Source organism: Astyanax mexicanus, chromosome 13, assembly GCF_023375975.1.
Source record: "Astyanax mexicanus isolate ESR-SI-001 chromosome 13, AstMex3_surface, whole genome shotgun sequence".
Lineage (NCBI taxonomy): Eukaryota > Metazoa > Chordata > Actinopteri > Characiformes > Acestrorhamphidae > Astyanax > Astyanax mexicanus.
The window spans coordinates 24933609-24959952 of NC_064420.1; the positions used below are offsets into that span (position 1 = coordinate 24933609).

The window sequence follows — 26344 nt, forward strand, 5'->3', positions numbered from 1 at the left end:
AATCAGAACAATTACAATAGGGTTTCTAGCACTACGTGCTCGAACCCCTAATAATAATAATAATAATCAGAACAATTACAATAGGGTTTCTAGCACTACGTGCTCGAACCCCTAAAAACAGTAAAACATATGTAATACATACTTTTTATATGACCAAAATTTATTAGACAAAAATGCGACTAAAACTAATAATATCCAATAGACTAAAATGTAACTAAAACTATTATACATTTTAGTCAAAAGACTAAGACTAAACTGCCCACCTGGCAAGATGTGGACATCCTAGTGTCTGTCCACAAGGCTCTGAGCCTGCTAGTGAGCTTGGCCATAACTCCCTTATTCTGTCACTTATGAGTAAAAAGAAACCTGTGTAACAGAAAGTGATTTGATTTATATTGTGATACATATCAATATTGGCTGATATGGAAAACTATATTGTGATAAGATTTTTTTTCCATATCGCCCATCCCTTATTATTCGATTTAACTAAATACTGTTACTGACAAACATCATGCTCCATCATTTTAGTAACTAATTAACAAAGCTGTACATCAGTATTATTCTCTTTCTCTGTATGAAGGTAATGTTATTTATGGACGGCTGAAATTTTAAGTTTGGAAGTAAACTGGAATCACTGACTAATAACTGGGCCTGTGTGATGTTCAGAGGAGATCAGAGACCTCTGATACCTCAGATCAGAGGTCCTTTCACTAATTTGTTTAAGTGAGCAACAGTAAAAGGCAACCATAATTTTGCTACTGGAAATTAGGAATAAATTACATTGTTCCATAAAATGCTGGGGAAACTGGGGAAACTCTATGCCGTGAAAGCTAGTGATGTTTTTTAATGTTTTTAGAGTTTGTAATTTTCATTTTCTGTCACATGCAGTTTTTTCCCTCTTGTTTCCAAGTTTTTTAATGTTTTTTAATAAGACAGCAACAATCAACCATGCTGAATTACAGCACACTTTAAATCCATCAAATATAAATCTACATATTATGCAGGATGCTTAAAAAATATATGCAAAAAAAAATCTTATAATTGGTTTGGCTGAGCTCCGGATCTTTGGATACCCAGGCAACGCCCCTGCTGTGAACTACAAATGAACAGAAGTCAGGTTAGAGCAGTGTTTCTCAACCCTGTTCCTGCATATTCTACTTTTATTTCCACTGTTCTGTATATTCTAGAGCTTTTTTAAACAGGTAAACTCAATAAAGGATTGTTTATTAGCTCTTTTGTTGGATCAGGTGGAAAACACAATTTTCATTCATTATAGCTTACAGTAATCCTGCAATCCTGAATTAATGCTCCACAAAACCAGCAAGCTGATTGGCTGTTCCTTCTGAGTGGCGAAACTTTCTCCATGAACCGGCTCCATGTTCGCGTTAAGAGATTTCCCATTCACACAGTGGTCAGTGGCCTGTCTCCTCATTAATAGAAACGATATAATATTTGGGGGGACCAATCCACCTATTTCTGATATTGCCCCCGGTTCCTACACCAATGCTCCCAACTGAAAAGTGTGCTGAGGTCTTGGAAATGGAGCAGCGTGAATTTCAGGTGAGATTTGGAGAGCTTCATGATAACGCTAGCTACATGTTAGCTACATTAGCCTCAAAGTGCCAGTGATGATTGTTGAGGTAAAAGCTTTTATTACTTGTCAGCTACATTAACCTCATTGCTCCAGAACTAACTGCTGAGATACAAGATTTCTATATGCTATTATTAACCACAACAGTTTCAGCAAACTGATAATTATCTGGATGATTTAGAAAAGAGTTAAGAACATTTAAGGAAAAACAGTTCTGTTTACCTTCGTTGATTTCTTCCTCTCTTTTCCTTTTTTCTGTAAACAGAAATGTAAGAATGAAAATATGGACATGACAACCAGTGTTTATTCTAATATACAGAAACCAGTTTAGTCCAATAAAGGTATTTGTTATATTGTGTGTGATGTATAAATAAGATGTTGCATGTTCAGAAAAGTGTGTTTTAGAACTGCAGTTTGAGTGTAAAGCAGGAATTGTACTTGTAGTTTAGCAGAATTGGTTCAGGGGGTTGGTACATGAGTTACATGTTGTGGTCATTGTGTCTCATTGTGTAAACAATCAAGAACAAAAAAGTTCTGAAAGGAAAACAAGAGTGATGGAAAGAGTTTTTGTTGTTAAGTTCATGACTGGGCACACAAACACACAACAAACACAAGGCAGGGCAGACCAGTGCAGAGTGGCAGGGGCTGGTCAGCAGTGGCTTAACTTAGAAACATTTCTTATTGTTTCAACAGCTGTTCATATTCATTTTGTAACTTCATCATGATTATTTACTGCTGGCTATTGTCCAGAGTAAAAGATAAACAGTGAACGTATTTAACTGTGAATAATGAGTGAAAACAAGAACTTTACTTTTTAAATCTTTAATGATCTGAAAATCTGTACTGCAGTAGAAGTGGATCATTTCAGAAACTTGACTTTATTCGTGCCACCTCCATTACAGGTCACTTGCTTTAAAATATTTAAATGTTAGCATAATTTAAATGCAACAAAACTTAAAGGCTATTATTTTAATAAACATTAGCAGTAAATAATCTCAAAATAACAACAAATATAACATAGAAAAACAGTAAAACATATGTAATACATACTTTTTATATGACCAAAATTTATTAGACAAAAATGCGACTAAAACTAATAATATCCAATAGACTAAAATGTAACTAAAACTATTATACATTTTAGTCAAAAGACTAAGACTAAACTGTATGAAAATCACCTGTCAAAATTAAAACTGTGATATACTATTGTATTTTGCTTTATGTAGTTGCCTGTGGACCTGTATGGATGTATAATTACTTTTTAAAATTAATTTAAAAGCTGTCTGAGCACCTTGTGCCCACCTGGCAAGATGTGGACATCCTAGTGTCTGTCCACAAGGCTCTGAGCCTGCTAGTGAGCTTGGCCATAACTCCCTTATTCTGTCACTTATGAGTAAAAAGAAACCTGTGTAACAGAAAGTGATTTGATTTATATTGTGATACATATCAATATTGGCTGATATGGAAAACTATATTGTGATAAGATTTTTTTTCCATATCGCCCATCCCTTATTATTCGATTTAACTAAATACTGTTACTGACAAACATCATGCTCCATCATTTTAGTAACTAATTAACAAAGCTGTACATCAGTATTATTCTCTTTCTCTGTATGAAGGTAATGTTATTTATGGACGGCTGAAATTTTAAGTTTGGAAGTAAACTGGAATCACTGACTAATAACTGGGCCTGTGTGATGTTCAGAGGAGATCAGAGACCTCTGATACCTCAGATCAGAGGTCCTTTTACTAATTTGTTTAAGTGAGCAACAGTAAAAGGCAACCATAATTTTGCTACTGGAAATTAGGAATAAATTACATTGTTCCATAAAATGCTGGGGAAACTGGGGAAACTCTATGCCGTGAAAGCTAGTGATGTTTTTTAATGTTTTTAGAGTTTGTAATTTTCATTTTCTGTCACATGCAGTTTTTTCCCTCTTGTTTCCAAGTTTTTCAATGTTTTTTAATAAGACAGCAACAATCAACCATGCTGAATTACAGCACACTTTATATCCATCAAATATAAAAACTACATATTATGCAGGATGCTTAAAAAATATATGCAAAAAAAAATCTTATAATTGGTTTGGCTGAGCTCCGAAGCTTTGGATACCCAGGCAACGCCCCTGCTGTGAACTACAAATTAACAGAAGTCAGGTTAGAGCAGTGTTTCTCAACCCTGTTCCTGCATATTATACTGTATATTTCCACTGTTCTGTATATTCTAGAGCTTTTTTAAACAGGTAAACTCAATAAAGGATTGTTTATTAGCTCTTTTGTTGGATCAGGTGGAAAACACAATTTTCGTTCATTATAGCTTACAGTAATACTGCAATCCTGAATTAATGCTCCACAAAACCAGCAAGCTGATTGGCTGTTCCTTCTGAGAGGCGAAACTTTCTCCATGAACCGGCTCCATGTTCGCGTTAAGAGATTTCCTATTCACACAGTGGTCATTGGCCTGTCTCCTCATTAATAGGAACGATATAATATTTGGGGGGACCAATCCACCTATTTCTGATATTGCCCCCGGTTCCTACACCAATGCTCCCAACTGAAAAGTGTGCTGAGGTCTTGGAAATGGAGCAGCGTGAATTTCAGGTGAGATTTGGAGAGCTTCATGATAACGCTAGCTACATGTTAGCTACATTAGCCTCAAAGTGCCAGTGATAATTGGTGAGGTAAAAGCTTTTATTACTTGTCAGCTCCATTAACCTCATTGCTCCAGAACTAACTGCTGAGATACAAGATTTCTATATGCTATTATTAACCACAACAGTTTCAGCAAACTAATAATTATCTGGATCATTTAGAAAAAAAGTTGTTTACCTTTGTTGATTTCTTCTCTTTTCTTTTTTTCTGTAAACAGAAATGTAAGAATGAAAACATGGACACAAAAACCAGTGTTTATTCTAATATACAGAAACTAGTTTACTCCAATAAACTTACTTGTTATATTGTGTGTGATGTATAAATAAGATGTTGCATGTTCGGAAAAGTGTGTTTTAGAACTGCAGTTTGAGTGTAAAGCAGGAATTGTACTTGTAGTTTAGCAGAATTGGTTCAGGGGGTTGGTACATGAGTTACATGTTGTGGTCATTGTGTCTCATTGTGTAAACAATCAAGAACAAAATGTAAGTTCTGAAAGGAAAACAAGAGTGATGGAAAGAGTTTTTGTTGTTAAGTTCATGACTGGGCACACAAACACACAACAAACACAAGTCAGGGCAGACCAGTGCAGAGTGGCAGGGGCTGGTCAGCAGTGGCTTAACTTAGAAACATTTCTTATTGTTTCAACAGCTGTTCATATTCATTTTGTAACTTCATCATGATTATTTACTGCTGGCTATTGTCCAGAGTAAAAGATAAACAGTGAACGTATTTAACTGTGAATAATGAGTGAAAACAAGAACTTTACTTTTTAATGATCTGAAAGAATAAATGGAACAGTGTAAATATTCAGATATTACAACAATTATATCAATGTGTTTTAATTTAAACAACTAAAATTATTATATTAATATTATCAATTAATTTAAATACACAGTGGATGTGTTTTCCACACATCTTCCAGCAATGCACTCAAACAGGGAGAAATAGTGCTGGATACAAGCTGTTCTGTTCTGGATGGGGAAGAAGGTGTAAACTTGTGAAATGGTGCATGCCTGAATGTTCTTTTAAGATGACATTTATAATTATTAACTGTTTTATAATGATGGGTCAAGGTTCTGATAGAAAGTCAAGGATTGGTTCTTTAAAACTGACAGGCTGTGACTGAAATGGCTCCCTGTTTACATTTTAGGGAACTATTGAGTATGTCAGCCATTTGTCTATAAGTATCCAAATCGTATTTGTGGACTTTGAACATGATTTTGAGGCACTATAAATTCCCATAATGCATCATGATTTATAGTAAATGACATGACAAGGCAGGGACTTCTTATTTTGTGAGAGCTTTACTGAGAATAAAGAGTTTAGCCTGGAGTCAGCAGAGAAGCAAGGATAAGATTTTATTAGAATAAATATAACTTTATTATTTAAAAGTGTGAAAAAGTCATGAATATGAATCCTGGAATTGGCCATGGGAAAAAGCTATTGTTCAATAAAGTCAACAAACAGGCTGCCCTGTTCTTCTCACGTGCTGAATCCACAATAGACAATCCGAAAAATGAAGAGGATCGGACAGCACTCGTATAATGTCCAGTGTGTTTATTTGACTCACAGATAAAACACGAACATTTCGGTCCGTAGGCCTTCCTCAGCGTACACCAGACACGCTACTAAATGAATCAACCAGGTGTACAACCCGCCCCACTTAGCATTATCATTAACAGGTCAACAGTATAATGTAGTGTTCTTCAAAAAAATAAATATACAAATGTCAATGATGTGCAAAAATAGGAAACATAAGAATATTACAGAAAACAGAATATATGAAATAATAATAATAATCGCAATCTTAAAAAAAAAATAAACATATCCTACTCAAAACAAATTAAACAAAATGCCTTTTGGATTTACTATATTGATTTGTACCAATGTACCAAGCCTCTGTCTGTAGGAGTCAAGCTCGGTCTTCCCTGGCATTCGGTAAAAACCGAAATGATTCCATATCTTTACCCTCAACGAAGACGGGACCAGTTGAATCTCCCAGAGATGTCCCAGAGTCTGCTGCGTGGTGAAGTCTCATTTCTAATTTTGTAATTACGCGAGACTTCACCACGCAGCAAGCTCTGGGACACACGCGTGCGCGGAAAAGTTTCAAAACAAACTTCAGCACGACTTAGAATCGATTTTGGGACATTTTAAATAGATTCTGAATCGTAGTAATTGAGAATCAAGATTCTTATATGAATTGATTTTTTGGCACACCTCTAATGTCTAGCTACTGGGGATTTTTCATCTTTTTCCTGATTGTAAATTTTTGTTCACAAATCCTTGTCTTTAATTGTCGTTTTGTGAAGGCCATAAGGGCATACTAGCAAATAAACCACAAAAGTGGACAGACTTCTTATTATTATTTGTGTAATTAATTACATGTTCTGTCATTAATCAATCTAAATGAATTACATGCATCAATTTTTTTATATTAACGTATTGTAAATTATGCAATTCAAGTAAATTGTAGAACAGTAGTAAATCAATGAATGAACAACTGTCATACACTTACAATTCCACATTTCTTTATTTCAGAAACAGAATATACCATGCATATTTAGATCACAATTATAACCCAGAGGAAACAATGTATTAACTTTTCCACAGCCAAAACATTAGACAACATGCTGCATGTTACATGTGCAATTTCCAGAGCTTATCATTTTAATTCTATATATATCATAGACCAGCAAAAAAAGCAACAGTGTCTTAATGTTATGTTATGTTAAAAGTTACGGCTCAGCAAAGCCAATCTCAGCTGCTGTCAGAAGGGCATCAAGGAAGGTGATTAATGATTGTTATTTTTTACATGTTATTTTTATGTGATTAATTAATCGATTAATTAACTAATTCGAAAGCATTGGGGCAGTCTGCTTCTTGGGGTAGTCTTTTTCTCGAGCAGGGGCAGTTTAAGTGATTATTATTATAGAGAAGAAATTTATAGAGAAGTCTGAAAAGTCACAAAATCTTATGGCAAGTAACAGATAAATTAAACAGCGGTGTTCATTGAATGTTTCTGCTGAAGAGTCGTTATCATGGTTATTGACACTCCAGGATAAAGGGAACCAAGGAAGTCCATGAATCAGGGTTAAATTTAACAAGGTATTTTTTCTTTGATTCATTTAGTGAAAATAAGATATTAATCTAACAGCCCCATTTTATATACAGATCATTTATTTAGTAGGTGTTATTTTCATATTATTTCATATCTTGCATTGGAAATTGTATTTTGACAAACTCAGTTCAGAAAGGCACACTGTTTGAAGCCTCAACTAGAAGTAGAAAGCACAAGTGAATAAAAAAAATTACAACACACAGTGATCTGAAATGAAAGGGCAGGAATTAATAGAATATGAGAATTAATTTACCTCTGATATATCTAGAACCAAAACACACTGAGAACAAAATTAAAACTCCCTAACTAGTTCTGCCACCGGACTGACCGCTTTGTTAGGATAGGATATCAACTACCTCTGATGCACTGGTCTGTTAGAACTGATGTTCCTGCAGTTGATGACTGGATGAAATGAAGAGAGGAGGTATGGAAGCATACACATCAGTGCACTGAAGCTGTGTTGTATTGTCAAATAAACAAGGCAGATTTACTTTGAGGAAAGAACCCTTCCTATTAACACTGAGTCTGTCTGTCTGCCATGCAATAGCGTTAGTGGGGCATCTTCAGATGTTGAGGGTCGTATTGTGTAGTACATCAGCCTACATGGACTTTTTGGGGGAGAATAATACTGACTATGGAGTCCAAAACTATGATCAATGGACAAACTTTGCTCCAGAACTATAATTCCCAGCATGCATCTAACAGTATCAAGTGTCCAGATTTAAACCAATCACATTTTGCTCTCACGTTCATCATCTCCAGATTTCTTTCTTTTAATAATTTATTTCAGATTTTTCCCCATTTTCTCCCAATTTGGTTATCCAACTGTCCCACCCCTTTCACCGGTGGCACCTGCGACTCTTGGAGGATGCGGACGAGCACACGCCTCCTCCGACACGTGTGAAGTCAGTCACCCCTTTTTTCGAGCTGCTGCTGGTGCATCATTATCTGAGCAGCTAGCGCACTCGGAGGAAAGCACAGCGGCTAGGTTCCGACCTCCCGCTCATAGTGGCAGCGGTTTAGACCGCTGGACCACTCAGCGCCCCATCTCCAGATTTCTAGATTTTTTTCAGCTGTTGTTAATTTTGAAGTGTATGTAAACCGGTTTGACCTTCATTTACTGTTTAACCAGCAACATACTGAGTGTTCTCATACTGTTTCTATTCGTTTTCCTCTGTTAATTCTGTGTTTACCTGTTTTCTGGTCTCTCGTTTCAGCACTATTTTGGCTCATCATTTGGCTCTGATGTTTTGCATGTCTCTCTTTGGTTTTGCCTGTGTTACAACTATGCTCTTGGTTTTTGACCCTTGTATTAAAGTATCTTAAGCGTCCAACTCCCGTCTGAGCTGTTACACATTCATTGTGGTTTACCAAACATGAATTTTACTATATCACTCCAGGAAAATAAAAAGGTCCTAATTAAATAAAGGAACAGATATGCAGATGTGGAAAGTTTTCAGAAACAGATCATGTGACTGGTGCACTAGAAGTGAGTTTAGCAGTGTGCATTTTAAAACATGTAAATATATTCAAGAAAAACAGAGATGTTGGAAAATGTGTTGCAGGCATGTGCTAACAGAGAGAGATGGCTTACCGTTATAGATGTAAATGACTCCAGCCAGGACTCCAGCCAGGACACCCACAAGAAAAAGTACACCAATGGTAATTCCAACAGTTTTCACAACCTCACTGGGCACATGCTCTGAAACACAATCAAAACATTCAGTTACATTTCTGTCTCCAGTTGCAGACTTCTACAAAAACTACAAGTGTTTTTCCTCACCAATACTGATATTGATTATTACTTCTAGATTTTTTAAACTGTTTTGGCTGAGTGTCAATAAACAGTTTAAACTATTTCTATAATTAGAATATTATTAGAATTGTTGTGATTCTGACAAATGGTTAATCTAGTAGAGAAAAGACACCTACAGATGTCAATATTAATGATATTAAATGTATTATGCGTATAAATAAAATCTAAAAACATGTTTACTTATTCTCTTCAAACAAAACACCTGATCTGCTAAACCAGCTGAAATAAAAGAAACATTTTACATGACACTCTCCAAGTACTCACAAGTAGGACTGTGAGGGTTACAGCTCTTACCACAAACTTTTTATTTGCTTATAAAATGGATGATCCTGGCTTTTCTTACTGAACAAAGTTGGTGAACAGTGGAATAAACTGACACACAAGCAGACTATACTGGAAGGGTTTATTAAAATAAGTAAATACTTGCATTGATACATTAAATAGGAAATCAGAGAGGTTGTCTATTAACATGGTTAAATAATGTATAAAGAGAGGGTTAATTCTGTTTCACATCGTGTTTGTAGCACCACCTCTCCTTGGTCTCACCTCTTCATGGAAGTGTTCATACAGATAACCACTGAGTTCATTCAACAACGTACACCAGTCTAGTTTGTAAGCCGTTTACTTCCTCAACAATTTGGGCAAATGTAGTTTTTTTGTATTTTTGGTATATAATACATCAGGAACTATTTCATGTCAGGGCTCTCTACCTTACACCCTGCACACTGTGATGCTTATTGCTATCTTACACCCCATCTGCAGTCTATTTTCATGCCTTGTGCCTGCCTTGTTTAAATAGCTACAGTACTTCTGAATAGATCGACGCTGCTAGGCGTGGTCGTCTGGAAGTGAGGTGTGTTCAGGTAAATTTCTGGCGTATTGCTATCACAGGTGCACCACTGACTGATTTAAATGTCTCTAAATCAAACTGCGTGGTTCGTGATTGATGGCTCACCTACAGATCACTAAAATAGGGCCCAAAGTATCGCAGATTCTTGTTCACGTGTAATTTATAAATGTTTCTGTAATTTTTTGATCAGTGTACAATAATTACGATACTACATGACCTGATGTTTCCCACAGTATTTCCCACATGCCCACAGTATTTCAGTTTTTGTGTAATCGTTTTGTATATTTTAAGTGAGAATATTTTACTCTTTTTGTTAAAAAAACACGTTCAACAACATTGTTCACTGTGATGTGAACGATAAACGATTTCACAAATCAGGAAAGTTCATCTGTGGATGCTTTTATCTCTATGATCAGTTATCAATGTAATGCATTACTGTTCTCTGTTTACACCAACAGCAGAACTACAGATCATTTACATATAAAGATTAAGTTAGGGGAAGAAGAGAAGCGCAGCTGCTTTGTTGTAATCTGTAATTTATTATGAAGTCAGAAGCATTCGTTTATGATCAGAGATTCTGTACAGTCTACTCACCCGACAGACAGTAAGAGACCAGTAAAACTTACTGACTGTACTGATTGTACAGTCGTGGTTAGCAGGAGGTTTTTCCACAGCTCCTGAGCTGGAGTTTACTCTCTCGGTGAACTGCACCAGCAGAACTTTATAATAATTCCCATTTATCACAACAGAGTACCCTGATAGAACTAGCGGGAACGCTCAGACCTTCTCTGGCTATTAATATGGCTCAGTCCTGGATGGAATGTTCAGAAAATATGCAAGTGCTTGTCTGTGAGAGGCATCGATAAACAAGGTAAGACGGATAAACACTTCAGAAATGAGTAGCATTTTCTGATATTTTAGATTAAAAAGATAAAATGTCTGTATGTAAAATCGTGATTATTCCGTTTTGAAAATCACATTAAAACTGTAATTCAAATTAACTAAATTAATCACGAAAATCGCCCTGGACTATTAGCATTCATTCATTTTATTGTATATGTTTAACAAATGTAGATGCAACACAAACAAGTATGGTTGCCACCCGTCACATAAAACACTGAATCACCCATTAATTGGCATTTCAATTTTGCATCCTATATTTAATCGGTTCAAACCATTGTTAGGATTAACAGTTAATAAATAAATAAAAAGTTCATTATTTAATATATATACTGTATATACATTTTCTAGATTAAAAATATTGGTAGAGCCTTCTGTGTATTTTGTGTCAAAATGTTTATATTCTTTATATAAATACATATCAATTCATAAAAGTCTAAAATAAAATATAAAAATCAATATATATATAATCAAATTTAAATTCTATAATTTTATACGTATTATATTTGACTCCACAGAAGTTGGGCCATGGTGGTTATGAGCCAGAGAAGCTGTGGTGGGCATTCCTTATTTTCATTTCTAAAAGGTGGCATTTCTACAAACAACAGTTGTTTGCAGTATTTGCACAGAGGTGTTTCTCACGTCAGACGGCAACACAACAAACCTGTTCAACCACTTAAAGACGCGACGTCCCCAAACAATACGCTGAAAGTCACGTAACCAAAAGATTAGCTAGCAGAGGCTAACGCTACAGCCTGACTAAAAGAACCAACGCTAACACAAGCATATAAGAGAGGCCCTCCATATGAAAAAATTAGTAAACGATGGAGAGAGGTAACAGAAGCAATAACTCTTTACCTGGTAAAGGATATGGTTCCTTTTTAATACAGTGGAAAACAACAGTGGAAAAGTAACTCACCGTACAGAGTTCGAGCATTGATCAGTCCCTCCTTCACATGATGTCTCTGTGTCACTGTGCAGTAGTATGAGTCGATTTCCTCTACTGTGATTCTGCTTTTCACATTAAAGAAATCAGCGACTCTCTGAGGTTCTGTTTCTGCAGTCAGCTTAACTCCTTTACTGTTCCTCCACTGAAGCTCAGGTTCAGGACGCCAGCCTTTAGATTCACACAGTAAACTGAACTTTCCTGATTCATATTTCTCCATAGTGATCACTGGTTCACTTCCCACAACTGTGGAAAAAAATCATCAAAACATCCAAGAGTGTGGAATTAATTACTTTTATATAAATATTTACTAAAATATAAAAATGATTTATATAAATGTATTAATTATATTGTTACTTCAAGTTCACACATATCTGTATATATCTAAAATGATTTTTGCCATAATAATCCACAAGATTACAATGCAAATTCTTACAGTTTATTTTAAAAATCGTCAATAATCATACAACCAAAAACAGAACTGAACAAAGTACAAATATTTTGTTTCTTTACATCAAAGATTTCCTTGACGTTTAAACAGAATCTGAATCAAACGAAATCAGAATACAATTAAAAAGTAGGATTTTATGTTACGGTTGAAAACACCACAGTGTCTGTGTCAACTAGACAAAAAGTGGAATTAGTATTCTGTTTGAGATGTAATGCAATAATTGTTTCCAGCGCAAATCATGTGCATGTTTAATATTCAGTGATTTAAAAACTGTGTTTTGCACATTCACATGAGAATCATGCTCTCCCCTCATTTTCAGTGAAATATAACATTGTGTTTGTGTAATCAGGAAGCTGAAACACAGAGAAAGACTGATATTCAGATATGTGTGAACACGACCTGAAACACATCTCAACTGAAATGTTTACCTTCAACTGAGAGTTTAATAGTTTTATCAGTCCTCCAGATGTTCTTAGAGTCAACTCTGCATGTGTATTCTCCTTCATCAGTAATCCGAACGTTGGAGAGTTTCAGTGAGGCGTCTCCATTCTTCAGCTGCTCTTTAAACACAGCGGTTCTTCCTCTGTAAGAAGGATTCTGATCTGTGTTTAGATCTTTATGATTCCCATAGAGATGAACCAGTGAATCATTCAGGTCTGATCTGGACCAAGTAACGGTCAGATCCACAGCGTTCACCAGGATGTTCAGACGATCATACTCTCGTACAGAACACGACAGAACAACATCAGAACCAGGAACACTGAAAACATGAGCTTCTGGAACCACCAACCTGAACCTCCCTCCAGACTCTGTAAACAAAACCAACAGAACCTTTAATAAACACACAAACACACACACCACATATAATCTACACACACACACACTCACACACACACACAAACACACACACCACATATAATCTACACACACACTCACCACATATAATCTACACACACACACAAACACACACACACACACACCACATATAATCTACACACACACACAAACACACACCACATATAATCTACACACACACACACTCACACACACACACAAACACACACACCACATATAATCTACACACACACACACTCACCACATATAATCTACACACACACACAAACACACAAACACACACACACACACACACTCACACACAAACACACACACCACATATAATCTACACACACACACACTCACCACATACACACACCACATATAATCTACACACACACCACACACACACACACACACACACACACACACACCACATATAATCTACACACACACACACACACACACACACACACCACATATAATCTACACACACACACACCACATATAATCTACATACACACACACCACACACACACAAACACACACACCACATATAATCTACACACACACACACACAAACACACACACCACATATAATCTACACACACACATATGATCCAAGATGGCGGCGCGTGCACACGCTGCGGCTTCTCTCGCTCCCGAGGAAACAGCGTTTTCGTGTTTTTTGTCCCGTAATTCGCAGTGTTTTTGTTCGTCTTTGTCGTGCGTTCACGTCCTGAAGCGCACCTACAGCCGTGAGTTTCTGCTTGAAGTCGGCAGAAACTCACTTTTGGAGTTAAACCGCGGACTCAGAGAAGAGCTGAGAGTCCGCGACGTGCTCCGGACACCCACACTCCCACCGACCCCCACCGCTGCAGCTCGCCCACAATGGAAGCGCCACAGGTGGCAGGCGAGGAAGCAGAAGCGGGGTAAGCGCGGAGCTATCCGAGCGAGGCTAGCGGCTAGTCCACACAAGCCAGCTATCCCCAGCATGATTCTGGCCAACGTACACTCTCTGGACAATAAACTGGATTACATCCGCTTACTTCAGTCAACCCAGAAGACCGTGAGAGACTGTTGTGTTTATGTTTTCACGGAAACCTGGCTCAACAACAGCGTCCCGGACCACGCCGTTCAGCTGGAGCGGCTAACACGCTATCGGGCGGACCGCGCGCTAGCTGAAGGAGGCAAGACCCACGGCGGCGGACTCTGTGTTTACATCAGCGATGCTTGGTGTAGTAACATTGTTGTGGTCTGTAAACACTGCTCACCGGTAGTGGAACTGATGATTATCAAGTGCCGTCCGTTCTATCTACCGAGAGATTCTCCGCCGTGCTGATCGCTGCTGTTTATCTCCCTCCGACCTCCAACAACAGCGTGAGGAGTGAAGCACTGAATGAACTGTACCAGTTCATCAGTGAACAGCAGACAGCACACCCAGATGCTTTTCTCATTCTGGCTGGAGATTTCAACCATGCAGACCCAAAGAGTGTGTTTTCTGGACTTTTTAAACACATAGACTTTCCAACCAGGGGAAACAACACATTGGACCAGGTCTTTATAACGCACAGAGGAGCATACAGAGCCTCCCCCCTCCCCCACCTTGGAGCCTCCAATCACCTCACCATTATGCTAATGCCAGCTTACAGACCACTGGTTAAAGTCACCAAACCAGTTCTTAAGCAGGTACGCGTGTGGCCAGAGGGTTCCTCAGAGGCACTTCAGGACTGTTTCAGCACAACAGACTGGAATATGTTCAGAGAGGCTGCCACCCACAACAACTCCACAGACATTCAGGAGTACACAGACACTGTCTCTGCCTACATCACCAAGTGCACTGATGATGTAACCGACCTCAAGACCATCACTGTTCGAGCGAATCAGAAACCATGGCTGACAGGAGAGGTCCACAAGCTCCTGAAGGCTAGAAATGCAGCCTTCACAACAGGAGACCAGGCAGGCCTGAGGACAGCCAGGGCCAACCTGTCCCGCGGGATCAGGAAAGCTAAGAGGCTGTACTCAAAGAAGATATCCCAATGCTTCAGTGACAGCAGAGACACACGGAACCTGTCGCAGGGTATCCAGTCTATCACAGGCTATAAACCACATCCACAGATCTGCGACAGCGACACATCTCTGCTGAACAACCTGAATGGGTTCATCGCAAGGTTCGAGCCACTCAACAACACACCCGCCCAGAAATCCATCCTTCCTCCTGGTGACCAGGTGCTGACGCTGTGCACAGACAGTGTGAGGAGAGCATTCAGCAGGATCAATGCTCGGAAAGCTCCTGGGCCTGACAACATTCCTGGTCGTGTGCTGAGAGACTGTGCCTGGGAACACGCAGAGGTTTATACTGACATCTATAACACCTCTCTGAGTCAGGCAGTGGTTCCCACATGCTTCAAAGCCACCACCATCATCCCTGTCCCAAAGAAGGCATCGCCATCCTGTTTCAATGACTATCGTCCGGTTGCACTCACACCCATCCTCGTGAAGTACTTCGAACGACTAGTCATGCATCACATCAAGTCTTCGCTCCCCCCCTCCCTGAACCCCTACCAGTTTGCATATCGGTCAAATCGCTCAACCGATGATGCCATCTCCACTGTTCTCCATTCAGCCCTCACACACCTGGACAAGAAGAACACCTACGTCAGAATGCTGTTTGTTGACTTCAGCTCAGCATTCAACACTTCCTGACTGGAAGACCACAGGCAGTGCGGGTTGGCAGCAACACATCCAGCATCACCACACTGAACACAGGGGCTCCCCAAGGATGTGTGCTGAGCCCCCTTCTGTTCACTCTGCTGACCCATGACTGCACACCAGCACACACCTCCAACCTCTTCGTCAAGTTTGCGGATGACACGACGGTGGTGGGTCTCATCAGCAACAACGATGAGTCACACTACAGGAGCGAGGTGAGCCGCCTGGCCTCCTGGTGCAAACACAACAATCTCTCTCTGAATGCAGAGAAGACTAAGGAGATTGTTGTGGACTTCAGTAGATCTCACACACAGCACACTCCTCTGTCCATCAACGGAACTGCTGTGGAGAGGGTGAGCAGCACCAAGTTCCTGGGTGTGCACGTCACAGAGGACCTCTCCTGGAGCACCAACTCAGCATCACCGGCCAGGAAGGCAAATCAGCGTCTCTACTTTCTCCGCAAGCTGAGAAGAGCTAGAGCCCCCATCCCCATCATGACCACCTTCTACAGAGGGGCCATCGAGAGCATCCTGACCAGCTGTTTCATCGTGTGGTTCGGGGCCTGCACAGCATCCTGCCGCAGGACCCTCCATCGCATCGTGAGAGCAGCTGAGAAGATCGTTGGCACCTCTCTCCCCTCCCTTCAGGACTTGTACAGCTCCCGCCTCACACGAAAAGCCCTCTGTCTGGCGGGAGATCCCTCCCACCCAATACACAGCTTCTTCAGCCTGCTGCCATCAGGGAGGAGACTGCGGAGTCTCGGGGCGAGGACCAGCAGACTGCGAGACAGCCCCATCCATCAGGCTGTGAGGATGCTGAACTCTCTTCCTGCTCTACCCCCCATCCCTATCCTGCCCCCAGCACACACTCACTCAGCATCCTGACCCTCCCACCCCCCACCAATACAGTACTGAACTCTGCACTACAATTAACAAAGTACTTGTCCCTTTCCAATCGGACTGGCAGTACCCAATACCTGCACTACTGCTATACTTGCACTGTCAATACACACTTTCATTCCCCAAAAACTGTGAACTTTACGCACTCATTCACTTTACTTTACCAGCCTTAAGCTATTTGCACTACCGTTATAAGGGTTCTATTTATATTTATACTGTCATTCCATCTCAATCACCGTCAATATTGCACTATTGTCTTTCGTCTTACTTATGTTTATTGTGTCTTGTTGTTTTGTACATATAGTGTCTCCCACTAGTTTAGATTATGTATCTTATTTATTTTTACTTATATTTATATATCTATTTCTCCCCCACCACTACTGCACCTGTTCTGTCTCATGTATGTCTATTGTGTCCCTGCTGTATTGTACACATAGTGTCTCCCATTCTCTCTTTTATTATATCTATTATCTGTACTTGCTGTAAAATTGGGAAGGAGAGTAATGTAATTTCAATTCTCTGTATGTCCTGTACATATGCAGTATTGACAATAAAACTACTTGACTTGACTTGACACCACATATAATCTACACACACACACACACACATCACATATAATCTACACACACCACATATAATCTACACACACACACACACACACACATCACATATAATCTACACACACACACACACCACATATAATCTACACACACACACCACATATAATCTACACACACACACCACATATAATCTACACACGCACACATATAATCCACACATAAACACACACAATCACACCACATATAATCTACACACACACCACATATAATCTACACACACACACCACATATAATCTACACACACACACACACACACACATAATCACACTACATATAATCTACACACACACACCACATATAATCTACACACACACACACACACACATAATCACACTACATATAATCTACTCACACACAATCACACCACATATAATCTACACACACACACACACCACATATAATCTACACACACACACACACATAACCACACTACATATAATCTACTCACACACAATCACACCACATATAATCTACACACACACACACACACCACATATAATCTACACACACACACACATAATCACACTACATATAATCTACTCACACACAATCACACCACATATAATCTACTCACACACACCACATATAATCTACACACACACCACATATAATCTACACACACACCACATATAATCTACACACACACCACATATAATCCACACACACACCACATATAATCTACACACACACCACATATAATCTACACACACACCACATATAATCCACACACACACCACATATAATCTACACACACACCACATATAATCCACACACACCACATATAATCTACACACACACCACATATAATCTACACACCACATATAATCTACCCACACACACACCACACACACACAAACACACACACCACGTATAATCTACACACTCACCAGTGGTGTCAGTAAAATCAAGAAAGACCATATTTTATTTTTTATTTAAAAAAAATATATGTTATTTTTTTTTGTTTTTATAAAAAAAAACATATTTTTTTAGGAAATAGTTCAACTTAATAGAGATCAATTGTTGCTGTTAAAAATGCATTTTCCAATAAAGGGAGTATTGGCAAAACTGGTTATAATGTTAATGTTAAGGCTGTGGTATTAAATGATTCTTAATGTTAGTGTTTGCAACTGTGTAAATCGTAACATCTGGTTTTGTACAAATACTATGGGCTGTGAATGGGGGAGGTTTAACACAGCAGGGGTCCAGAGTTTGGTTGTGGTGGGGGGCTGGGAGAGCAGATAAGAGGCCGTGAGAGGGCAGCTGAGGGCAAGTAGATTCTCCGTGTGAGCACGGTCTTCAATAAAAAGCTTTGCTACTTACTTCGATCCTGACTCAGCATTCAGCATTATTATTTCACTTTAAACCACCAAATTTCCACAACAATTTTGGTGTCAGAAGTGGGATTCGAACCCACGCCTCCATTCGGAGACCAGAACCAAGCTGCAGTGATCCGGTGGGACGACAAGAACAGAGCCTTCGGAGATGTCCGGATCTACAGCGCAGCGCAGCGGCCCGACTCGCCCATAGCTTCCCACACCTGGAGCCACCGAGGAAGGCTTCAACACGCGCTGAAAGAATGGATCAGCCCGAGCGCTGAATGGTTTAAGTTGTGGGCCAAGATTGGTTCCCTGTTGGTACATCAATATTGGACTGAAAATGGACATGTTTTAGGCTGCCTTTAGTCTCCCCGATCCTAGGCAGGTGAGGAGGGAGGAAGTTTGGAGAAGAAGTTGAAGATTTTGTTATGTATTGTCGCCAGACATTAAATGAGAGGAGAGGAGAAGCAGAATTCATACAGACTCTAGCGGACTGGATCTACCTGCAGCAAGAGTGAAAAACCCAGATGATGTGAAGATGAGGGGTTTAAAGCCTGAAATCCCCAACGCGATCAAATAGCACTATGTGGGGTACTCCAGACAACCGCTTAGTACTATGGAAGACCATGCCAAGCATCAAGAAACTCTTCTCAACACCTGAGCGAAAAAGGAAGAAGAAAAGCGGGCAGACACTTTGGATTAAGTCAAGTTGACGATGGAAAAAAGTAAGTTAAGGGTCGGGGACGAGGCAGAGGCAGAGAAAGAATTTGCAGACAATGGGCCAATTTTCCAGCAAAATGTGGACAGAGGTGACACATGGGCGGCCAGCAGAGGGGGCAGGACGGTGAAAACTGAGACAATAAAAAGGGAAGTAATTTCTTCTTCTCCTTAATTTTCATTAGTAAAGCAGCTTAGAAATATATAAATATATATAAATAAATCATAATAACTTTAACTGTAAACGAATGATAGGTCTATGGGCTCCATCCGTTTATCTTTTAGAACCAGCATGCATGATGAGACTGAAAACTGGAAAGGAGTTAGTTTTCACAATTTCAGTGCTCATCATGCTTTAGCTCTGTATTCTTTTTCTGTCTTTCTTTCTCTGTTTAGTTCAATAATTTGATTCCTCATTGCTGAGACAAGAGGGTATTAACTAGGGAAATGTTTTAATTGGAATTTTGAGCATAAAGAGGAAACTAACCTAACCTAACTAATAAAAAAGGGGAAAAGAAAATAGAAATTAAGTGCTTTAGAATTTCTAGCTTTTTAAAAGTTTTTTGTGAATTTTATTATTTTGTGTATATGTGTGTGTATAGAGAGAAAGAGAGAGAGAGAGAGAGAGAGAGAGAGAGAGAGAGTGGGAGGGCCACTCAATGATTAGAACTAATGAAATCTAGGATAACACACAAAATGAAAAAAAGAGTATCTATGATCCACCAATAGTATCTAGATAACAAACCTTTTCACATTATTTACTTGATATCCTCTGTTTGTCCTGTAAATTTGCTGGCCAGAAGAATTTACATGTATAAATTAGAGATGTCATTAAATCAGCTCCCTTGAGGCTTTAAATTTTCAGAGCAATCATGCATGGTACAGCCTAGCATGGAGGGTCTAGAGTTTTGTTTGTGTCAACAGCGGCGGCCGCCCTCAGTTATTAACAAAACAGCAAGACGCGTTATTCACAATGGGAAAATTCTTTTGTTGGGTTCTCACAGGGAAGCCCAGCTGGTATTTCACAGGAACAGATACCACTGATAATCAAGACCTAGCAGGGTGCCACAGGGCAGTTGTCTTTGATATTCAGTGCTCTACAGGGATATCAACAGTTTCTCCTGTTTTGTTTTAAGCTTTTTAATTAACTTAATTAGCTCATATTTGTGCTATATGTTTTTAAGAACTGGATTTCGATGGTTTCAAATCACAAAGTTTCTTATGAACACAAGCTAAATTTACCATTCAGGTTGAGCATGCCATAAGCGTAGTAGCATGTTAACAGTGCCTTATTAAGATTTGAATGCATTTTTTGAACTGCTTTTATTTTGTTTTGTTTTATTCTAGCAAGGGGACATGAGGTCAGTCTTGATTAAGTTATGTTGTGTTATACAATATTTGGGATAATGCGCCAAGCAAAGTTTTTCAGACTTTAGCTGATATAGTTATTTTTAGGGAGAAAAATGAACCACTATACGATCAATTTAAAATTGTTATACAAGCTAACGCTAGCTCTACAAGCACAATTTGGTCACAGTAGGGTAATACAAGTAGTTTTATCGCCTGTGGTGAGATGAAAACTCTGACAACTAACGAGATTAGAGCAAATGTCTAGTTATTTCTGGTCAATGGGTCATGGTGAGGAAACATGAATCAGTCTATTTAGATGAGAATGTCTCATTAAGTTTTGTTAGTTTCTGCTTGTACCCCAAAACTGAGATCTAGAGACAGTAAGAGGAGAGGTGGATAATGTACAGAGCCTCTGGGAAGAACTATGTTTTTTATGCCATGGGGGCTACCCCAGCTGGTGAAGACATTTCAACACACTGTGCATTATCATAGCAGCCTCTTCTGAGGGTGGGGATAGTGGGGATAAGCAGATTAAAAAATAATAATAATAAAAAACATCAATGAACAATTTACTGCTAAGTGTTTCCTCTGTTACAGATCTTTTGCCAGACAGTGCTCCAGCCAATCCAGCATGGCGAGAACAATTTGTGACGTATCAGACGCAAGCCTCAACAGTTGAAGAGACATCTGAGGTTCAAAGTGGACTTCCCAGATGACCTGCTATTGACCAACATTGAAGCAAACACACTGAAACACACACACACACACAACCACACAATGTGGCTGCTCACAATCTGAAGTTGTGATGTAAGAGGAGACAACACCACATGGAACAAGCCTCTTGGAAAACCATGGACAACTACTGGAACTTTCTTTATTTTTCTTTAGGAACATTTTAGGACCAAGTAACAGCCATAAACAGCTCCAATACTTGGTTACTTTAACTTTTTGACATTTATGGTACAATTCAAATGTATATATGGTGTGTTCTTTAGCTGTGTTTAAACACCATATTTCAACTTCCTCAAACATGTCACTTAAGCATTCCAGCTGGATCTGGATGTGATTGTTTTGAAGGACACTTCTAGGACTTAATTTTACTTATATATTTGGGAATACATTTTTTTTAGAGAAATTGTTATGATGACTTTGCCATTTGAGAGAGTGAGTACCGGTAGGTTTGGAGGCACTTGTCCAAAGACGGGTAAGACTTCTCAGGGCCAATGAGGGGCAACCTAAGGCAGGAAGGTGCCGACCACTGAGTCTCCACTCAAAGCAAGTGTATGTGTAAGCAGTTGTTGTGATGCTACCTCATTTCACTCAATGGCATAATTAGCATACAAATAAGGCAAACCGAGAAGGGCTTCAATAGTTCTTCTGTGAAGACGTGTAATCAAAAACCATCACAATCAGAGGGATCTGGCCTAGACATGAAGGTGTCATAATTTAATCAAGAGACAGCTGCTCTCCTCTCAGTAATACTATACATATGACAATTTATTGTACTTTTATTAAGTTTAACATTGAGAGATTCTGTGAATAGCAAATAGTGCTTTCCTTAGGTTATAAACTGTCTCACTCTTAACCCCCCTATTCCCCTATACACTCCTAACCTTTTGTCCCTCACCCTTATCTCTCACATACCTCTCCTTTGTTTAACATACGTTGATAGAGACACCCTCATGATAACACCCCCCACATACTGCTTCCTGAACCCCTACCTTTTCTCCTCCTGCTGTGTTCAAAGCAGTTTCTACTGTATGAAAAGTCTTACACAGTCAGTCAGTTAGACAGTAACTACAGTGTGTAGTATGATTGGTGAACATTGTTGTATATACATTCCTTTTGTATAATTTGTTTAATGAGAATAATCTATAAGGAGGTAATTAAGAATCAGGGAGGTTTAACACAGCAGGGGTCCAGAGTTTGGTTGTGATGGGGGGCTGGGAGAGCAGATAAGAGGCTGTGAGAGGGCAGCTGAGGGCAAGCAGATTCTCCGTGTGAGCACACGGTCTATCTTCAATAAACCTTGCTACTCACTTCGATCCTGACTCAGCATTCAGCATTACTATTTCACTTTAAACCACCAAATCTCCACAACAACACACACCATATATAATCCACACCACACACCACATATACTCTACACACACTCACCACATAAATTCCACACACACACACCACATATACTCCACACGCACACACACACACACACACACACACACACACATATAATCTACACACACACACACCCTACATATAATCTACACACACTCACCACATAAATTCCACACACACACACACACACACACACACACACACACCACATATAATCCACACACCCCACATATACTCCACCCACACACCACATATACTCCACCCACACACCACATATAATCTACACACACTCACCACATAAATTCCACACACACACCACATATACTCCACACGCACACACGCACGCACACACACACACACTCACCACATATACTCCACACACACCACATATAATCTACACACACTCACCACATAAATTCCACACACACACCACATATACTCCACATGCACACACACACACACACACACTCACCACATATAATCCACACACACCACATATACTCCACACACACCACATATAATCTACACACACCACATACAATCTACACACACACCACATATACTCCACACGCACACACACACACACACACACACACACACCACATAAATTCCACACACACCACATATACTCCACACGCACACACACACACACACACACACACACCACATAAATTCCACACACACCACATATACTCCACACACACACACACACACACACACACACACACACACACTCACCACATATAATCCACACACACCACATATACTCCACACACACACCACATATAATCCACACACACCACATACAATCTACACACACACGACACATAATCTACACACACACACCACATATAATACACACACACACACCACATATAATTTACACACACAACATATAATCTACACACACCACATATAATCCACACACACCACATATAATCTATACACACACACACCACATATAATCTATACACTCACCACATATAATCCACACACACACACACACACACACCACATATAATCCACACACACACACACACACACACCACATATAATCTACACACACACCAAATATAATCCACACACACATATAATCCACACACACACACACACCACATATAATCTACACACACACACAGTCTCACACACACAGTGGCGTGCACAGACATTTTGGGGGGAAAGTGTTCAGGGGGGAAAATGGGCACTTTTTTGCGCACTTTTCATTTTAATGCCCCCCCAAGCAAATCAGTCCAGAACCGGGGCTGTATGTGGTCGTCCTCACGTTATCTATCATTGATTTGGGCTAGAGCGGCTAGTTTATCTGGTGAGCAGTCGGCTAAAGATGCTTAGTAGTTTGGTGCTGTATGAGACATTTTACTGCACAACAAAATTATGTCACATTGGGCTTAGAGGGCAAACGGTAGTATTTTACTTGATGTGTATGTTACCTGGCTGGTGGGACACGGGGGAGAAGAAGCCTATCTGTTGCCATGTGTGCTGTGCTGAAGACTCGCTGAACTGAACTGCTGCTGTAGCGCGCGACCGCACGGGGTCACGTGACAGAGGAAGAGAGGTCGGGTGTGTGCGAGCTGATTTCAAGGCATTCTGTTTTCACTCGTTTTTAATCGCTCAGGTTTTCAAAAGATCATTTCAAACCGGCCTCAGTAAAATCTTAATAATAATAATAAAAAAAAATTAAAAAAAGAAGTTTCAAAAGGGCACTTTGGTTGATAAAGGGCAGAGTTGGTGGTGCTTTAGCACCTGATGTCTATGTCTGCACGCCTCTGCACAAACACCATATATAATCCACACACACACCACAAATAATCTACACACAAACACTACAGACAATCTACTAACACACACGCCAGACAACATACTCACACACACACCACAGACAATTTACTCACACACATCACAGTTGCCTAAAAAAATGCCTAAAAAAACATAAAATATTTTTTACAATGACACTATACAGTGCTTCTTGAACAAGTATTCGTACCCCTTCACAAAAAACAAACGTGCATGCATTTTATTAGGATTTTATGTGATGGACCAACATAAAGTAGCAAGCAATTGTGTGAGTAAACAATAGTGTAATTACGTAAAAAGTAACTTACATCATTTTATAACATGGCTTTCTAAATATTAAAAAATAAAATAAAAATGTGAAATGCTTTTGCATTTAACCCCTTGTACTCTGTTACCCCCAAATAAAATCCAGTGTGTCCAATTGCCTGATCACACCAGATACACCAGGGATAAAGATGTGGATAAGTATAAAGCAGGGTTAGGTTATAAAATAATTAAAGATATGAATGCCATCATCCAAAAATGGTAGGAGTATGGCACAACTACCAAAACATGGCCTCCACCTACACTGACACCTGAACTGACAGCTAAGGAGAGCACTATTTTGTATATCAGCCAAAAGGCCCATGGTAACTCTGGAGGAGCTGCATAGATCCACAGCTTAGGTGGGACAATCTTTCCACAAGACAACAATTAGTTATGTACTAAACAGATCTGTAATTTATGATTTTTAAAAGCCAGCCATAAGAAGTCCCTTATGCAGTTTGCCAAAAATAACATGTAGGAACACAGTAAACATATGGAAGACGGTTTTGTGGCCAGATGAGACAAAAGTTTTTGAGTTTTTTAGCCTAAATGCAAAGCGCTATGTCTGGCAGTAAAGTAACACTGTTTATCACCCTAATCACATCCCCAGTGTGAAACATGGTGGTGGCAGCATCATACAGTGGGGAAGCTTCTCTTTAACAGCAAGCTAAAGCTGAAGCTGATAAAAGGCTGGTTAAAGTTGATGGGAGGATGGATGAGGGCAATCCTGGAACAAAGCCTGTTGAAGGCTTGTAAAGACTTAAGACTGTGAAGGAGATTTACCTTCCAGCAAGACAATGACCCTAAACATATATCCAGAGCTACAGTGGAATGGTTTAAATCAAAGAATATTCATGTGTTAGAATGGAACAGTCTAAGTCCTGATCTAAATCAGATTGAGCTTCTGTGACAGCACATGAAATTTGCTGTTCACAGACGCTCTTCATCCAACCTGGCTGAGCTTGAGCTGTTCTGCAAAGAAAAATGGGCAAAAATCTCTGGATTCTGGATGTGTAAAGCTGGTGGAGACAAACCCCAAAATACCTGCCGCTGTAATTGCAGTGAAAGCTTGTCCTTCAAAATACTGACTTAGGGGGCTGAATATAAATGCAGCCCACACTTTTTATTTATAGGTAAAATATTATTTTTACTTGATTGCTTTTTTGTGTTGATCAGATAAAATCTTGATCTGTTTAGTACATAACTAATTGTCTTATGGAAAGATTGTCCCACCTAAGCTGTGGATCTTTGCAGCTCCTCCAGAGTTACCATGGGCCTTTTGGCTGCTTTTCTAAATAGTGCTCTCCTTAGCTGTCAGTTCAGGTGTCAGTTT

General features: G+C 39.4%; 1 protein-coding gene across 3 annotated transcripts in view; it reads right to left on the reverse strand.

The window, feature by feature from the left end:
* LOC125780657 (selection and upkeep of intraepithelial T-cells protein 5-like) overlaps window positions 1-26344 on the reverse strand; it is a 472342-nt gene that overhangs the window by 344022 nt on the left and 101976 nt on the right. For all 3 annotated transcript variants that reach the window (XM_049463186.1, XM_049463185.1, XM_049463184.1), the window contains exons 3-7: window positions 12756-13136; window positions 11850-12122; window positions 8959-9066; window positions 4421-4450; window positions 1814-1846 (exon numbers count right to left, since the gene is read on the reverse strand). In XM_049463186.1, the coding sequence (XP_049319143.1) occupies window positions 1814-1846; window positions 4421-4450; window positions 8959-9066; window positions 11850-12122; window positions 12756-13136 (825 nt within the window). The remainder of the gene's footprint in view (window positions 1-1813; window positions 1847-4420; window positions 4451-8958; window positions 9067-11849; window positions 12123-12755; window positions 13137-26344) is intronic.